This window comes from Pseudopodoces humilis, chromosome 7 (assembly GCF_049639895.1).
Source record: "Pseudopodoces humilis isolate 2021_Gansu_Grassland_sample_001 chromosome 7, ASM4963989v1, whole genome shotgun sequence".
Taxonomy (NCBI): domain Eukaryota; kingdom Metazoa; phylum Chordata; class Aves; order Passeriformes; family Paridae; genus Pseudopodoces; species Pseudopodoces humilis.
In genome coordinates this window covers 13923958-13941848 of record NC_142206.1, presented here as the reverse complement: position 1 = coordinate 13941848, position 17891 = coordinate 13923958, and the positions used below count along the sequence as shown (strand labels likewise).

The 17891-nt window shown below is 38.1% G+C and overlaps 1 protein-coding gene across 5 annotated transcripts in view; it reads left to right on the top strand.

The window, feature by feature from the left end:
* ABCC8 (ATP binding cassette subfamily C member 8) overlaps positions 1-17891 on the top strand; it is a 73362-nt gene that overhangs the window by 40675 nt on the left and 14796 nt on the right. For all 5 annotated transcript variants that reach the window (XM_014252117.2, XM_005522306.3, XM_088057459.1 and 2 more), the window contains 13 exons: positions 495-530; positions 2012-2047; positions 5262-5360; positions 6145-6229; positions 6892-6972; positions 9016-9153; positions 11514-11639; positions 12342-12441; positions 13033-13280; positions 13879-14039; positions 15207-15276; positions 15951-16108; positions 17669-17761. In XM_014252117.2, coding sequence (XP_014107592.2) covers positions 495-530; positions 2012-2047; positions 5262-5360; positions 6145-6229; positions 6892-6972; positions 9016-9153; positions 11514-11639; positions 12342-12441; positions 13033-13280; positions 13879-14039; positions 15207-15276; positions 15951-16108; positions 17669-17761 — 1431 coding nt within the window. The remainder of the gene's footprint in view (positions 1-494; positions 531-2011; positions 2048-5261; positions 5361-6144; positions 6230-6891; positions 6973-9015; positions 9154-11513; positions 11640-12341; positions 12442-13032; positions 13281-13878; positions 14040-15206; positions 15277-15950; positions 16109-17668; positions 17762-17891) is intronic.

The window sequence follows — 17891 nt, the reverse complement described above, 5'->3', positions numbered from 1 at the left end:
TCTGCCTACATTTATAGAAGCACATCATCCCAAGGACAGGGCTGACACAGAACCCAGTATATAGCAACTGAAGGTGTGATTTGGGGTTCACACTAACCCATTACCTGCTGTAAAGGTACAGTTACTGTCATGGGGGAAAAAAAAAAGTATCACGAATTATCATTTTGTTTTCCCAGGAAAAGAACTTTTTATAATGGAACTGCATTCTTGTCACAGCAGGAGTTCTTAGTTCTGCTAGCACCTCTAGGACAGGGTGGAGGTGATTTTATTTGATGAGTCAAATTAATGTTTATAAGGTAAAAAAGGGTCACCAAATCTTTTTGCCTGATGAAACCAAGTCAGTTTATGTAGAAGGAACAGATGCTGCACTGCAGCCCTGTGATAAGTAATGTTTGCAGTCTGTGCACTAAGTGGAATTTAATAGTTTTTCTTTCTGGGGCAGATTGCTTGCACTCACTTAAGTAAACAGTCTCTGCTTTCTATTTGTGATGCAGCTGCACTTCTGACAGTGAGACGGGGGAAGATTTCAGGTATGGTATTTTATGCAATTATTGGTTTTCCTGCTAAATCAATTGCAGTAGAAAAAAACCAAAGGTTTCTGAAATCTGTCCTTAAAATACAGTCAGAATTCTGAAAATCAGTGAAATTTTGATTGCATTGTCTTTTGAAACCATTTATGCAAGTTATGAAAAGAAGAGTTGGATTTCTGTTATGAAAGCATTGCCATTTGGAGATTTTGAAAATTGTATCCTAATATGTCTTTGAAAATCTTTCTCTAAAGATCTGAACCACATTATGCTGCACTTGGAAAAATGGTATAGAATATTGAAAGGTCTCATTTATTAAAGCAAATTCTCCCCATTACCCTTCTCTTCATTTTTTTACATCCTAAGTTTGTTTTCTCACCTACCATTCTTCAGGCACACACAGAGAAGTGTGGAGAGTAGGAGATAGTCCATCTGTTGGCACAGAAATTATTTTTACCTGATTAACATAGCTCAGCTTGGATTTTGGGAATATCTACCAAATCAACTAAGAACAAAGCTTTCTGACCTTGGGGCAGAAACCTCCTGAATGGTAAACCTTCTAAAAGTGATGATCCTGTTCCTGCTGGACTCAGTGAGAACTTTGTTATTGAAATCAGCAGTGTCATATGGCCTCCCTTTTTGACTTAGCCTAAATTGTGTGGCTTTTACTGACCAGAATATTTTCTTGATTCTGTGATTCTCCAACTATTCCCCTGCCTTTTCTTTAGATTTGCCTGCTTCCTCTCTCCCATTTACTTTATTTCTCAGACTTGTTGCCTAGTTGTCAGATTGAGTCCTGCAAAGCTGCTGCTCCCATGTGTGTGTAGTATAAGAGGAACTTACATGTCTAAACCTCATGGTAGAGGATACTTGGAAATCTTACAGTCCTTTCTGTGTTCAGAGAGACTGAAATTTCTGGGCCAAGTTGAAAGGAAACCATTTGAACCATTTAAGATACAAGAGAAGTATGATCAGAATTAGTCTCATGTTTGAAACTGTTATGGAAACGGATGATGAAGGGTGAGATAGCATGCACAACAGTATGGCAAGAGTATTAAAAGATAGAAAATAATATTAGAATGGATGGAACAAGTACGTACATTATCATATGTTCTGGGAATCCTAGTTGGTTAAATGCTGTAAGAATACCTCTGGTGGTTTTGTTGCATTAACATCCTGTAGAACATTTTTGGTGCTCTCAGAAGAATATTTTGGGTCAAAGTCTTTTAAGAACTTGAGCATTTACTCATAGGTGTTGAAGGCTTTCTACAAGGTTGTTTAGCTCTTCTCCAAACTGAAGCTTTAACTATACCCTTTTTAGGTCAATATCACATATCAGAGAATTTTAGCATAAAAAGAGCCTAATTTCTGTTATGCAGTCATTTTGCTGTATTTTTGATTATAGCCTAGTGATATTACTTTATGGTATTATTTGCACTGTCTGAAATAATTTTTTTAAAAACCCTTGTGTTTGTTTTCTACAGCCCAGAGAAAGAGCCTCCTATTGACATGGAAGTCAGGTACAACATTTTAAAAACTGATGGGAAGCTCCAGAGGTCCCTTCCACCCTCAGCCATTCTGTAACTCTGTGAACATTGTTCAGCAGTCTCTGCACTTAATGAGGTTAATGTTCCCCATTAGAAGACAAACAGGATATCTCTATATGCAGCTATTCCAAGGTTTAAAATAAAAACAAGCAGGTGACCCTTGAAGTTTAATAATGGCAGAAAAATTTCTTCTGGAATGCTCAGGACTGGCAATACCAGAATGCTCCAATACTTTCCATCAGGCTGAAAATACAAGAAGCATACTTTTTGCATATGCAGTGGTAATACAGAACAGTACACATTTCTCTCATATCTGGAGAACATTTGAATTTGAATTGACTGATAGTAGAAGTTAATGAACTGTGAAAAATAATCAGGATAAAACTGTAGTCAGCAATCCCAAAACACACAGAAAAGGCTTTGCAATATGTTATTTCCTCTATCATCATAATTCTAACTCCATTGCATTTTAACTGCATCTATTTTCTTCTAAAAATTGCCAACATCTCAGATTTTGGAGGTTTATTAAGGCACTGAGATTCATGTATGAACATCCCTTAACTAGTTGTGTTTGATCTTGAAGATCTACTGTACCTCTGGGACAGGGGGTCATCTGGTCCAACCTCCCTGCTCAAGCAGGGTCATCCCAGAGCTTTCATTGCCCAGGATTGTGTCCAGATGGTTCTTGAGTATCTCCACTGAGGGAGACTGCATAACCTCTCTGGGCAGTCTGTTCCAGTGCTCAGTCACCCACACAGTGAAGAAGTGAATGTCGTTCCTTTTGACAGTGTTGTTTCTGATGAATTAGTCTGATTCATATTTAGTAAACAGGCTTGATTCTATATGAGACAAAGCTCATAGTCTCCAGGGAACCCAGGGAAGGTTTTCCCTATTTATTGCAAGACTGAATTTTTTTGTCTGCATCTCTGTGATAATTAAGAGCTTATGGCTAGTGTTATCAGAGGGGAAAAAAATAGACTCCATTGCTGAAAATACATGGTTATTTATGCAGTCTAGGGACAGGAAGCAATCACTTTCACCTGCAGAATAATCCCTCGAAAGCCTTTGTCTCCTAAACCATTGGTTTGCATTCAGTCCTAAAACTGTGAAACCTTATGTATGTTCAAGGCAGACTTTCAGAGCAAGTCTTGCACACTCCATTGCAGAATATTTTGTTTTCTGGATTTTCAGCCACATGTTTCTCACAGTTTCAGTAACAATTGTTTGTCTCTTTACTGTAAGCAGCGCTGTGGACATGCAATAGATTTCATATATGTGTAAAAGTTTTCAAGTATTTGCAGGCTTTTTGTTTATGTCAAAATATGATAAGTCCTGATATGCCATCCTAGTGTTAGTTTGCAGTTAGGATTAATTTAGAGGAACTTACTAAATCCTCTGTCCATAATCAGTTTTGGCAAACTCATTGCCTGTTGCCAAGTTTCTTGTAGTAATGAATTCTCACTGTTGTCCTAAAAGCAGGAAGTCATCCAAATGTGAGTAATATTCCCAGATATTGTGCTGGTTCTCAGCATGGAGTGCATCACATATCTTCACTCAACCAAAGAACACTTTCTGCAAAAGTTGTAAAAGCTTTTGCCTCAAAATTTGGCTATTTTCCAAAAACTAAATTAGCAGTAACTTTTTGATCATATTGAGAATTAAGAGTTCCAAAGTCACAGTCTCAAGCAATGAAAAAGAGGGGAAGGGAATGCATCTTCATCTTGGAATGCTCAGAACAATTTTTTCTAAATTATTGGGATGAAAATTTCATACTAATTGAAAAAATGCTTCTCTCTGGAGGCAGACTTGAATGGTCTTTGAATTAGATTTTGGGGCGGCAGGCTGGGCTGCCTAGGGGGATATTTTCTGTCTTTTTTTTTCCTTTTGTTTAGCTATTTCTGTTTCATTTTCCAGCAAAGAAAATACATAAAACATAATTAAATTCTAATGAACCATCATAAATTTCAACTTGGAAGCATGTTAGCAGAATAGTGGAATTGCATGTTCTTTCAGGTCATCAATAAAAATTGAATCCTATCTTGGTTTCTAAACAAGCTTGGTAAAAGCCTGAAAAAAATGAGCAGGGCGAGTGACCTGAACTTATAAAGAGAAATAAAATGTACTTTGTCAAGTCATGGTTTGAATTGTTTTCATGTCCAACTAGAAATAGGCTGCCATAATGGCTGTTTAGTAGACAAGGGCCACATTTGGGTGAGAGGTCCTATCTTTTTATTGGATTAGCTGATAGAACTATGAAGAAAACAAATGCTTTTAGGCATATGATCCCATTTTTGGCCTTTTTCTGTAGAAAGGTTGATATGCCAATGAGTTTTCCAACAGTATCAGTTGCTCTGATAAAAGATGTTGCCTTTCTCCCAGCTCTGCCTTAGTGGGATCTTTAATGCACCACAGACAATAAAAGCACAAATTCTCTAGCAGGCAGATACTTTACTTTTTAAATAGTAGTAAAAATAATAATTTATATGAAATAGTATGTATATGGTGAGTAAGATCCTGTTGACTGTACTGATGAATACTGGTAAATGACAATACATTATGAGGGCCATTTCACTAGGGGAAATTTAGCAAATGTTTTTTTGTCTGTGTTCTCTTTTCTTGCCCTTATAGGCATAGAAATGACTTATGCATTTACTTTCTAACTCTAGTCCTCTTCTTAGAATGGGGGAAAAAATAGCAGAGGGAGTTGCCTTGGATATATGTGGAATATATGGAATTATGTGGAATTGTTTGGATCTTTCTCAAACACTTTATCTTTCTAGAAAGTCCCTCCTGAAATGTGAACACTGCCTAACTAGTGTTCTGCTACACATCTAATTTTTTTATTAATCTATCCAAACAGAGCTGGGATTCAGTCTTTGGTAATTTTCTTCCTGCCATTCACTCTGCTCAAGAGGCAGATTTATTGAGCTAGACTCTACAAACCCCACTTCACAGTAGGAGAAGAGGGGAAAAAGTGAAATTCAGTTGGGTAAACAATTTCAGTATTCTGTCAGAAATCTATCATCTTACGTATTTCCTTGATGGAAAAGCTATTGGTTGTCCGAAAGAAAGAAAGGAAAGCATTTTTGAAGACTAATTAGAGGTTTCTTCATTTACAAGAAAACGGTTTCCAAAAGCACCAATCGCACCGGTAAGCTGGAAACTCTTGTGTTTGTTTCTTTCCCAGGAAAAGAGGTGCTGTAGCTTATGCATCCCAGAAGCCTTGGCTGCTCAATGCCACAGTGGAAGAGAATATCACGTTTGAAAGCTCTTTTAACAAACAGAGGTAACAGGTTCCAGCACAGCTGTGTTTTAATCCCTTTTTCTGTAAATATTTGGGTTGTTTGGGTCACACATGCCCATCTCCCTGTAGGAACAAACCTACTGCACCTGCCTGAACATGACAATGTCCCCCTTCAACCATGTGGCACAAGGGACAGGGCTTGTCTTTCTGGAACTCAAGTGTACAAATGTTTCCATTTCCAAGGACCATGTTTGTTTAGCATGCAGTGTTCTCTCACCTGATTGACTTGTTTGCCTCCCCTGGAAGGACATCACCTGTTTGGGAGTGGGAATATTGTTTGCAAAGAATTAGTGGGCTGCCTTTTTATTCAGTATAAATATCCACCAGAAATTGTAAAATATTTAGAAATCAATTGCTGGTATTCCATTCTCCCACCCTGAAAAGAAGTGGTTATGTATTTGCATCCTGCACTCTTTTTTTCTTTTTGTCATCCTTGGATATTAAAACAAGAAACAAAGGCCCTGGGTATGAAAAACAACTGCTAAAACATAACAGTATACTTTGGAAGAAGTTATGTTTGATTTTCCTAGGTTTGACTATTTAATATTTTTATTTGGCAAGCTGACCTAAGATCCTTTTTCTTAACTGAAATATTACTTACTTGCCTGTGATTGAAAGAGATCCCATTAGAACAATTAGTGGCTGACAAATATGTTTTCCACTGTGTGATTTTTTCCAGCTGGTTAATTTTTGTTCCTCTGTAGATAGAAAATGTGCTTCTCCAGCAGCATCTGTGTGGATTTTGTTGCCTTTTTTGTTTCCTCAGGTACAAAGCAGTAATTGATGCTTGTTCGCTCCAGCCTGATATTGACATTCTGCCTCACGGAGACCAAACCCAGATTGGAGAGAGGGTCAGTAAACAGCCACAGGCTTCTATTTTTGGTTTAACTATATAGAGGGAGGTTTATTATTTTGTTGGTTCTTAAAATCTTACAGGTTATTTGGCAACAAAGATAATCTTTTAGTTAAGTGTGTGTTAGGGTCATTAGTCTGAAAGCTCATTGCTCAGTGAACATGGAAACACTGTCATTTATGTGAGGTGCAATGATTTAAATGTGTTGCTATCAGAATGTTTGACTATTCTGCAGCTGTTGTTGCAGATATCCTGACATAACAGGATATTTCTTGGTTTCTTTAGAAGTAATAGAAGAATAAATAATAATACATAGTTTGGGTTTTTTTTTTCGGAGCCCTCTCATTTACAGAAGGATGGGTGTTTAATCAATGGCATTATCACATCAGGGAAGATAGGGAGTGACGAGAAAGGAAACAGAAGTCGCAGATTTGTAAACTATTTACTCTAACATATTCTGGCACAAACAGAAGAGCCCCAAAAATGCTCCCTAAAACACCAGAAGCATACATTACAAGGCCACACTTCAGAAAAAGGGTTTCTCATGTTTCTTTACCCAGAAAAGTCTTCTATGGATAATCCAATCAGAATAAGGAATTTGAATACTCAGCTGATGTTTTCTTTAACTGTCTGATTGTTTCTCTCTTGCTTTATCTCCAGGGTATTAATCTGTCTGGAGGGCAGCGCCAGCGTATCAGCGTGGCACGAGCACTTTACCAGCAGACAAATGTTGTGTTCCTGGTGAGTAGGTGCCCTTCTGTTTATGCTCCATGCAGAAGCACGAGCTGCTTCTTCGTTTAGAGTATTTCATGGGTCACACACTGAACATTGTGTTTTGCTGAGCCGAGCCAAATGTGCACTGTGTATTTTGTATCTCTTGTCAGCTAGCCTGCAGGTAGGAAGCATTTTGTAAATGCTGCAGACAGACAGATAGGTATTGCACAAAGAAATGCTGATGCTTATCCTCTCAGCACGTTAAAAATTGAATTTGGCCCTTGCTTTTATCTTTGGGTCTTAGAAATATAATAGTTTCAACTGTATTCATGAAATTCCAAAGATGTCTCAGGCCTAAAATTAATGTTGTCTCATGTCTGGGATGTTTCCTTTCTGCAACAAATTAAGCAGCTTTTGCACCTTGAAATGCCTGTTGTATATCCTGTCCCAGCTTCAGCTATGGAAAAAGAGTGACAGCAGGTTCTGACAGCTTCACAGGTGGGGAAAACAGGTGCATCCTACACACTCACTTGTAGTGAGCTTGCTTGCTTTCCAACTGAGGACCTTCCTTCTTTAGCTTAGTTTTCTGGAAGGATTGAATCCAGCTGTAATGACAGTGAGGCGTAAATCGTGTAGGATTAGAAAAGCTGTGCACATTAGATCTCATCCCTAAAAGAAAGGGAGGCTATTTAGACCTTTCCCTGTAATTAGGCTGATCAGTCTGTGCTTGCTTCGTGTGTAGACCATTACCAGGCAAAGATCAGAGTGCAGGAGAGTAGGGAGCAGTTGGGTCAGGTGCTGCAAATCAGCAGATCCATTATTGGTCTGTAACTTGGTTTTGGCCTTTTTGTCCTTCTGTGAAGGACACTCAATAACCTCCTAATAGCAGCAGGTTCTCTTATGGTTTTACAATGGAAAAACACCTAGAAATGAACTTTATTTCCAGTATTAATATTTAGAAAAAAAAAAAAAACAGAAATCCTGTATGTTAGTACTAGAAAACACTTGGTTCTTTTAGGGCTGGTTTTGTAAATACTTATGAAACTTCACTCTCACAAGTATAAATGTCATATGGCTGATGTTTGGGTCTGTGGCAGGTCCAAAGACTGCAGCAGCAGAGCAGACATCCTTGCTCAGTGAGCGCAGTGCACACACAGTTGCACACACACTTCTGAAAGAAAATTTTGGATCATGACATTACTGTGATTCAGAGCACTTTCTAGGTGCTTTATGTTGTGATGCTATGGTTTATTGGAATATAAGTGATCACTGCTAATTTCAGATATTTTTGATTTTTAATGAAGTATGGGTTTAGTTGTAATATTATAGTATGAAATAGTAACACTAAGTAAATCCTATAGCCAGTATTTAAAACAGAAATATCAAATCAAAAGGTTTGTGATTCCATATAAATAGGATTAGGTAAATAAGTTTCTCAAAAGGTGGTACAGATTAATTTATGCCTAAATGAATTGCATATAATGGATTGATTTAATAAGATGATGTAGGTCTCAAATCAAACATCTGAGCTGAGTCAGCAAAATGATGAATATTGCTTCTTTTGTTGGATTTTTTTTGTGATTCTTTGTTAATAGAGTATTGTTTGATTGAATAGAGTATTACTGATTTGTGAACAACAACAAAAAAAAAACACACAAAAAACAACTGAAGGCAGTGGTGTTCTAGAGAAACAGAAATATGCTTGCTGTCCCTGTCCCTGGAGCAGTAATGTGGTATCTGCCACAGACCCACACTGGGACATTGTCCAGAGTCTTACAGAAGCCATGTTCTCAAGCTGTGTGGGCCATGAACACATCTGGGGAGAGGAGCAGGTCCCAGAGAACCCCACAGAACTGACACAGCTGGCATTACTCAGTGCTCTCTGCAAAAACATAGTTCAAGGTTTGGTGCTCTGTAAATTAAGGAAATGGTACCTCAGCACAGTTTTGATCTGATGGCCTCTTTTGTGTGTCTGTTGATCTATCTGGTTTTACTGGTATTAAAACCTTTCCGTTTCCTTGGATCCCATAAATTCTGGCTCCAAAATCTGACCCATTATCCTCATGACAGGATGATCCTTTTTCTGCCCTTGATATCCACCTGAGTGACCATCTCATGCAAGAAGGGATCCTGAAAATGCTGCGGGAGGACAAGAGGACCATTGTGCTGGTGACTCACAAGCTGCAGTACTTGCCCCATGCTGACTGGGTAAGGATCTTCTTTTTTCTAAGGAAGCAACAACATGGCAGGAACATGTCTTGCTGCAAACAGGGCTTTCACTTCATCTCTCCACCAGTAATAGTTCAGTGAGAAGATATATATTAAAGATCTTTTGAAAATCAGCCACTTAGGGGACCCATAATTTTGAGATTTCCATCTTGGAACACCTAAATCAGATGGATTTTTTTAGAGCTGTGACTTAGTACTCTCATGAAAGCAGGTTACATTTTAAATATACTGAGTATCCCAAAATATTAGTTACATTGGAGAATTTTGGCTAATTTTTAAATCTCAAAACAGTGAAATGTTTGAGTAACACCTTTGCCTCTGCTGGGGTATTACTAGGAATTTGTGCTATCACAGGAAAGGTGCATGTTGAGGTGGATATTGAGAGGTATGGAAATATAAGGAAAACCCCAGTATTTCCTTGTGGTTAGCACTAGCATATAATGAATTAAGAACATCTTTGCCTTTTGTGTGTGGGCAAGATTTTAAGAAATGTCTCGTATTTGATTGTTTTGTTAGGTTTCTTTTTTATATCTTCTACTTTAAAGGGAAAAAAAATGGAGGTATGGTTTCTATACCAGTTTGTAATTGGAAATGTCAAAGATGAAGAGGAAATTTTTGGGGGGTTGTATTCTTTTTTCTTTTTTTTTTTTTTTTTAATTCATTGGTTCCCTTTGGCCTTACACTTATTCCTGCAGTTTTCCAGCCTCCCTGGTCTCCTTGGCTATGGTGATTGATGACTGCAGTTATACCTCCTAGCAGGACTTCTCTCTTTCACATCTTGCACAGGCAATAGCAGCAGTTTCCTGGTCTCAAGAAATAATCATATTGCAGCTGCTTCCTGAGCTTCATATTGGCTTGGTATAAAGTTGCAGATAGACATTCATCTTATTCTGATCAGGGTTTTGGTGGCCAGCATTTGTTATTTATGTTCTGTGCTGTGAGTGACCTTGTCCCTCAGTTGTTTGCCTTTAGAGTTACCATTGCTCTCAACACAGTCCTGGCTTTCAAATGAGTGTCTCAGGAATTTTCTGCCTTCTTCCCCTCCCTATGAGTTCCATCTTAACTACTTCTTTTTTTATTTATATATATATCTGCAGATGTAAGTTTATACAGCTATGGCCTTTCATCAGTGTAATTGTTTTAATTTTCTTTGTGAATGTAAGACCTATTTCTAGATGATGGTGTTTTAGGAGACACTGTACAAAAATTGCTTTATTTTTAGTATCTTCTAGATGTGTAATTTTTTATGAAATATACTGTTTCAAACAGTAGCACAGGAAGGCTTTGTATGAACTTGATAATAAAAAGTACTTATTACAAAATAGTTCATGTTCTTTTCCCTAAGTGTAGGTTTCATTAATCCTCAGCACTTCTTTCCCAATGGACTGAAGAGGGAATATTTATTTTATTAAGAATTTTTAAATAAAAATGTAGTTTGAAGTATATGTTATGGTCCCCCTAAACCTTTTCAACAAAACCCCCAGAAGCATTCAAGGTCCAACTCAGTTGCAGGTTTCCTGAATAAATTGATCACAAAAAGTTCCTTATTTTCTTTATTTTTACCTTCTCTTTGGTGTAAATTCTTAGCAATAAACTAAATTGTTTATTTCCCCACTCCCTGCCCATGGAAATTTCTGAGTTTCCAGGGCAAGAGAAAAATAAATGGTGCATTAACTCTTTTGTAATGATGGGGGCTTGCAATCTGCATGCCTCATTTTCCAGTTCCCCTTGTCGGGGGTGGCAGTAGTTACATTATGTGTATAACACACTGACACAAACCTGGAAACTTCTCCCTGCAGACTTTGTCTTGCATAAATATTTTTCTTTCCCAAACTGTCTCCACTATTTATGCTTTTAAAAGCTTTAGGGATTCAAATTCCCTGGCTCTTCCTTATCAGTCCATGGTATCAGAGAAGGAGCCAGCATGCTCGTATCTAGCTGACTTAATGAGGACAAAACTTCCTGCACTCAATGTCTTGATAAAAGCTTTTTCCTTTAAGGAAGTAAGAGAACTCTAAAATCTTATCTTGCTAATGTCTTGTATTTAGGAAGAGTACTGTGCCCCCCCTGTCTGCTGACAGGATCCCATATTTCTTTCTTAAAAGCAGCCTTTTCTGAAAACATGGAGTGCAGGAAGTTTCTGGGTTTTCAGCATCTTGAATGAGGGGGATGGAGCCAAGAGATGTCAATGTCAGTGTCTTTTTAGAAGATAGATTTGTTTGTAAAAATATTATTTATTTAAGAAAAGAGAAAATCCTGTCAAAGCACAGCAACATAGCTTTAAAATAAATAGACATACCCAGCTATTTATCCTACCACTTGTGTTTCTGTCTTTTTAGATAATTGCAATGAAAGATGGTAACATCCAGAGAGAAGGAACGCTCAAGGACATTCAGAAATCGGAGACTGAGCTCTTTGAACACTGGAAGACACTAATGAATCGACAAGACCAAGAGCTGGAGAAGGTTTTTGATGGGCAGGGCAATCAATACATGCAAGAAAATGTCATCTTTTTTTTTTTTTTCTTTTTTTTTTTTTTTGCCTTAGTTTGAAAGGTTTAACAATTGACATACTGTGTGTGATGTCTAACTTAATATGAATGTAGTATTACTTTTACCATTATTTTTTATCTATTAAGATAGATTCCTTCATCTGAACATCTCATATTGCCTTGACACTTTTCTAATCCATTCTTGATAGGAAGCCCTATCAAAATATTGTCACCTAAGGAATTTAAATGCAGCCATTTTAGGAAAAGCTTTACTAATATTGACAACTGGGTTTATAGATATGCCTGAATTTACTCACTGCCTTGGGTGGAAGCTTTTCAGATATGACTATATCAAGTTCTTTAAATTATGATGTTTTTTGTCTTTCATACTTATAACACAAAAAGAATGAGATATTAATCTTAGCTCTTATTAACTCTGGGATAACTGTGCAAGTTAAGATTCCAGGAGGGTTGGAATTGGCAATCTGAGATTAATATTAGATATCTAATTTATGTCCTTTGATTTTTACACAGATGTAGCAAATCAATCACTTACGGCTGCTTGCTGTGAGATTCTCACTTCTATTTTTTACTGAGTGGAAACAATTTTATCACAAGTAGCAATTTTTTTGTATTGACCTTTTGGTTGAAAACACATGAACTGTCCCTTTTTCAGGAAACAACTATTGAGGAAAACCCTGTTTTGGAAAGAACAAATCTCCGGAGGACGATGTATTCCCGGGAAGCATTGCTGAAAGATGATGAAGAGGATGAAGGTAAAGAGCACCCTTTGAGCCCACTGCCAGTACATTACTGTTTCACAGTTAAATTATATTAGAATGAATTAACACCATTCAAACTGGGAAGAGAACAAAACATTTTTCATATGGGCCATGATTTATAAGAGTGCTGTTTCCATTGCTTTGACCTCTGGGCTAGAGCGATTGCAAGCATTCACAAGTCATCACTCCCTCCAAACTTTTGAGGTTTTTTCCTATATGCAAATATGATTTAATAGTGAATGAAGAATAATATTAAACAATATGCTAGGTGAACTTTATCTGTCAACAGCTAAGCATATTTGCTTAAGGTTTTACATAGGAAAAAAATTACAATTGATTTTTATCCAGCCAATGCTTTCACACTGCAAAAGCATGGTTGAAGAAATTGATTAGCAAGTGCTGAGGGTTTTTGCATCTTTAGTGTGCATTACTATTAAGTTTAGCAGGTTAATATATGCAGGCCTGAGCAGGTACTTTGACCTTAAAGCCACCCTTTATCCTGGATGGCAAGACCTGGTTTGTAGCTACCACTTGCCAGTCTCTTTGCTATGTATGTCAGCATGGCTGTCCTTTTTCACCTTGCAGAAGAAGTAACAGAGAGTGATGACGAAGACAACCTGTCTTCAGTGCTGCATCAGAGAGCCAAGATGCCCTGGAGAGCCTGTGGCAAGTACCTGAGTGCAGCAGGGATCCTCCTGCTGCCACTGCTGCTCCTGTCCCAGCTGCTGAAGCACACGGTGATGGTGGCCATCGACTACTGCCTGGCACTCTGGACAGAGCATGCTATCTCTATCAAGATAGAGCCCGACATAAAAAACTGCTCCCAGTGCATGGTAGGCACTGCCTTGTTCACCTTCCTCTTATGATTTAACTGGGGGTGTTCTCCCACTGTCAACCTCTGCTCCAAGATTTGTATGCAATGTGCTATTTTATCTGAGAGCCGCTCCAGAGTATTTTGAAGCTCAATGCATTTTTGCATACACTGTGCAGTAAAAAGAAGTTAAGTTTGGTGTGTTGTTCTCCTTTTGCTAAATTTATTGCATTTTAGTCACCAAGCTGGTGACACCTAAACCTGGTGTCTGGTTTAGGGCAAATTTGAGAGAACAAATTGTCCCGCCATGACATGTGGGTTTCTAAAGAAATTTTGATATCACAATTCTTTTTTGTTTTCCTTGCAGTGTTGTATTCTCGCAGCAACCTGGGCTTTTTATGGTATTCTGTGATTTTAAATTTCTGATTTATCACTTGCGAACACCTCCCTCTCCAAAGGAAAACAAGTTATGATTTAAGATGGGTAAAAATCATGGACAGTTTAATTTAGGGAGGAAAAAGGGATATGCTCTCACATTTTTTCACTCTTGTGCTTATGTATTTACAATAATTTTTAAATGTAATTTGAAGTGAATAATTGTGTTGCTCTTTGTTTCTTAGGAATTTGACCATTCTCAATATTCAAAAGTTTTCAGCATTCTTTGCTGCCTTGGCATCGTATTATGTCTTGTCACATCAATAGCAGTGGAGTGGACTGGCTTGAAAGTCACCAAAAAGCTACACTCTTCTCTACTAAATAAAATTATTTTGGCTCCAATGAGGTATTTCTTTGATTGTAATAAAAATTTTATTATAGTCATTTTGTCTTCTTTACTTCAAGACAGTCTCCTAAGTGCAGTTTTTAGTAAGAAATGGTTGTGCATCGCATATTTTTTAAGATATCAGTGAAAAATCACCAGGTGTCACGTTTCTGAGTAGTTTTTGAAAATGGTTCCCAAGCTACTTGAGTTCCGAGACACAAGTCAAATGCCTTTCCTGCCTGTGACTTCAGAGATTTACTTCCTTGCATGTTTAATTTCTCTTTGCAGTTTTTAATTAGGGAGAAAACACACTTATTGATCAATATGTGGTACGGATAATTCATAGCAGACTTCATCATCTTAATGACTGGAAATATTTACTGTCAGGCAGTGATTGTGCAAGTCTAGGAAAGGTAATAAGCTTGGACAAGTGTCATTATAGGCGTCATTAGAGTGCACTGGGATGTACTTTGTTCCAGCAAAAGCCTTGGTTGTCCTCCATAAGTTTGTTTTTTTTCCCTGTGCATGAAAGGAAAGGTGTAGCTTGATTCAAACCTTCAGCTCTAGGAAAAAAAACTTCTTATTTTTAACCAGAAATCATAGAAAAAAATCACATACACGAAAACCTCAGACTATTCTTTAGATTTTTTTTTTTCCAGGATAAAATCAGACTTCAGGTTTCACATGAGTTACGGAGCAGCTAATAGTTGGAGAACAATAATGTAGTGTCCGTTTTTTATATCCAAATATCTTTTAATATATTATTGCAACTGTAGTTGTTCTTGTTACAATTTTCTGTTCCCAGAAAGGTGCAAGACTTTACAATTTAATTAAAAAATTCTTTTGAATTTTTCATTAATTGAAGTGGCATCAAATTAAAATCTGAAAGGATTTTTTCAAGTGTAATCATGTGATGTCCATGGCTTAGGCAGTAGAGGGAGCTGAGGACATGCTTGCAGCTGTAGGGTTCTAAGTGGTTGTAGGTTCATACTTATGGTTGTAAATTCAAGACATTTCCATTTAACTGGAAAGCCATAGGTGGTGGGAAAAATGAGAAATTTTACTACAGATGCCAATTTATTTGCTTGTTTCTGTGATATAGTACCTAGCTTAGGTAAGACAAAATAGTAGCATGGATCAGTTCTAATATCAGTATTGTAAACTTTGCCATTCCTTGTACCATTTTAGGTTTTTTGAAACAACACCTCTGGGAAGTATATTGAACAGATTTTCAGCTGACTGCAATACCATCGACCAGGTACTGATTCAGTATTTTCAAGCTCTCAAGTTATCCTGTCTTAATCTGAATCTGGGGTTTCATTTATTACAGATTTATCTAGATTAAGCTTACAAGATGCACTATAATTTTGACTATATCAGTTTGCATCATGATTTTCTCAGTTCTGAATGAGTTCCTCATCTTACATGCACATTGAAAAAACATTAATTTTGCTAAGATGTCCTCTATAGAAAAGGGAAAATAAGATCAGTAGTGATATCCCCAAATTAAAAAGTATCTACTTTTTTTTTAAGTGGTTAAACACATTCATTTGAGGAAATGAAATGAGAAAAAAGTAAATGCTGTTGTCCAGAATAGAAATGACTGAAATTCAAACTACCATTACTTAGCCCAGACTGCGCTGCCAGGTCATAGGATTTATGCAGATGCTAAAATCATCTATTGCATCCCGTCTGTGATCCTCTGACATGAGGATTGTGTTCCACAGTGCAGGTGGGAAGCAGCCCCACAGAAATCCCTTCAGATGTCCCCAAAACCCAGTGTTAAATTCAAGAGCAGACCTGTATGCCTAAAATACTTAGAATATGCCAGGAATAAAATCTTTGCGGAAGTGGGAGAAAGGAAAATGAAGTAGTGTTTTAAACTTGGCACATTATAGAAGATTCTGAGTGGTTTTTTTCTTCTCTGTGCAGCACATTCCAGCCACCCTGGAGTGCTTGAGCCGTTCCACCTTGCTGTGTGTGTCTGCCCTTGCTGTGATCTCGTACGTCACGCCGATGTTCCTGATCGCCCTGGTTCCCCTGGCAATCATGTGCTACTTCATCCAGAAGTACTTCCGAGTCGCGTCCCGGTAAGAGCACAGACCGTCACAGTCGTGGGGAGGGTGGCTGTGGCAAACCTTTCGGGTTCCCTGTCTTCAGGATTTAGGTGGCAAAATAAAAGGAGCGGGAACAGTGGAGTTGCCCAAGAACAGAAGAACTTTAATGGAAACAAAATAGGGAAGATGCCCAGAAACTGAACACAGTATGGGAAAAACTCCGAAGACCAGGAACGAGGGGGGAGTGACAATATATACACTTGGGGTAGAACCTTCTGGAAACATAACCATATAGGGAGAACAGGTAACCAATAAGGAAGTAGAACTTGGGCTGCTTAACATAACAATACTAGGAGCTCTCAGGCTGGCCCTAAGTTAAATGTTTCCCGGGGCTTCACGCTAATGCCTGGTTCTTTCAAGGTGAAATCTGGCTGACACCCACACATCACCATTCTGCATTCTGGCAATGGAAATATTTCCTGCAGTACAGGAGTGCACTGCAGAATTGCTGTGCAGGGGAGCTTCATGTTTAAATTTGGTCCTGTCAAGGCCATGGCACTGTCTGCAAGTGGGACAAATCCACTGCAGTGGAAATGTGTCATTTTACAAGTGTCTTTGTCAGCAACTCTTCAAGCAGAGCTTCCAGAAGGAATGAGCAGGGTCTTTGTGCATGATCAAAGGTTTTTGGAGTTCACAGGACTCTAAAAACCCAACTGGATTCTGTCCTCCCCCAGGGGCTGTGCACTGGGTATGTCTGAGAAAATGTGGTGACAGGACAGGGAAACTGAAGTCTGCCTGTCCAGGTGAAAGTGGAAATATGTTAAATCAAGGAGAGTGCAGAATGCAGTATTAACCATGGTGGTACTGCTATCCATTGAGGATCCTCTCCTGTTCTGGGTGCCTTCTAGTTTTCAAAAGTATGAAAATTTTAATTGTATCTGAGACCTTACTCCTTCAAAGATGATAGTTTCCCTCTTGTGAAATGCTTGCAGCAATGCAGAAATATGCATATCACCTCATATATGCTCAGATTGAGAGGGAGTCTGCAACCAATTTACTTCCTGCTGGAAGAAATTGAGACTAAATAGATTTCACCCTACATGTGCTTTTACTGATATGAGGACTAAATATGACACTGAGAAACGCATCCTAATAATGACTGCAGACTCTCATTTACTGAGTGTATGAGATACTGTTGGCTCAGTGAGAAGTTGTGCTGTTATCTGGGGGTGCGCTTTTTCTTCCACTTAACTTGAGCTCCTATTTGCAACATTCCATTAAACTGATATTCAATACAGAGACACAACGGTGTTTAAATCAATAAAAAATTGAGTACAAGAAAAAGGATTATAGGAGAAAAGAGGGAAGGCAGTGAAGGGAAGAGACCCATTCAGAACTACAGCTAGTTAAATGTTAAAAGAAAAGTCCTCCTGAGGAATTCATTCCCCTGCAGCACTGCTTTGAAATCTCTCTGAACCTTATGTATATGACTGTTGTGATACTATTCCTTTCCACTCCCTGGGCCTGATTCAAGAGAATAACTGCACAAAAACCCTGGTTTTTTTACAAAATTATTTTCATAACCCTCTCCAGGGACCTGCAGCAGCTGGATGACAGCACTCAGCTACCATTACTCTCCCATTTTTCAGAGACTGTTGAAGGTCTTACCACCATCCGAGCCTTCAGGTATAGTTTTTTTTAAGAAACATAGATATTCTAAAGTGAGGTGATGTTATGTCGTAAACTGTTTTGCCTGAAAAATTCCAGAGTCCTCAAACATGGGCAAGGGGGGATGTCAAACAGTGCAGAATTTTAA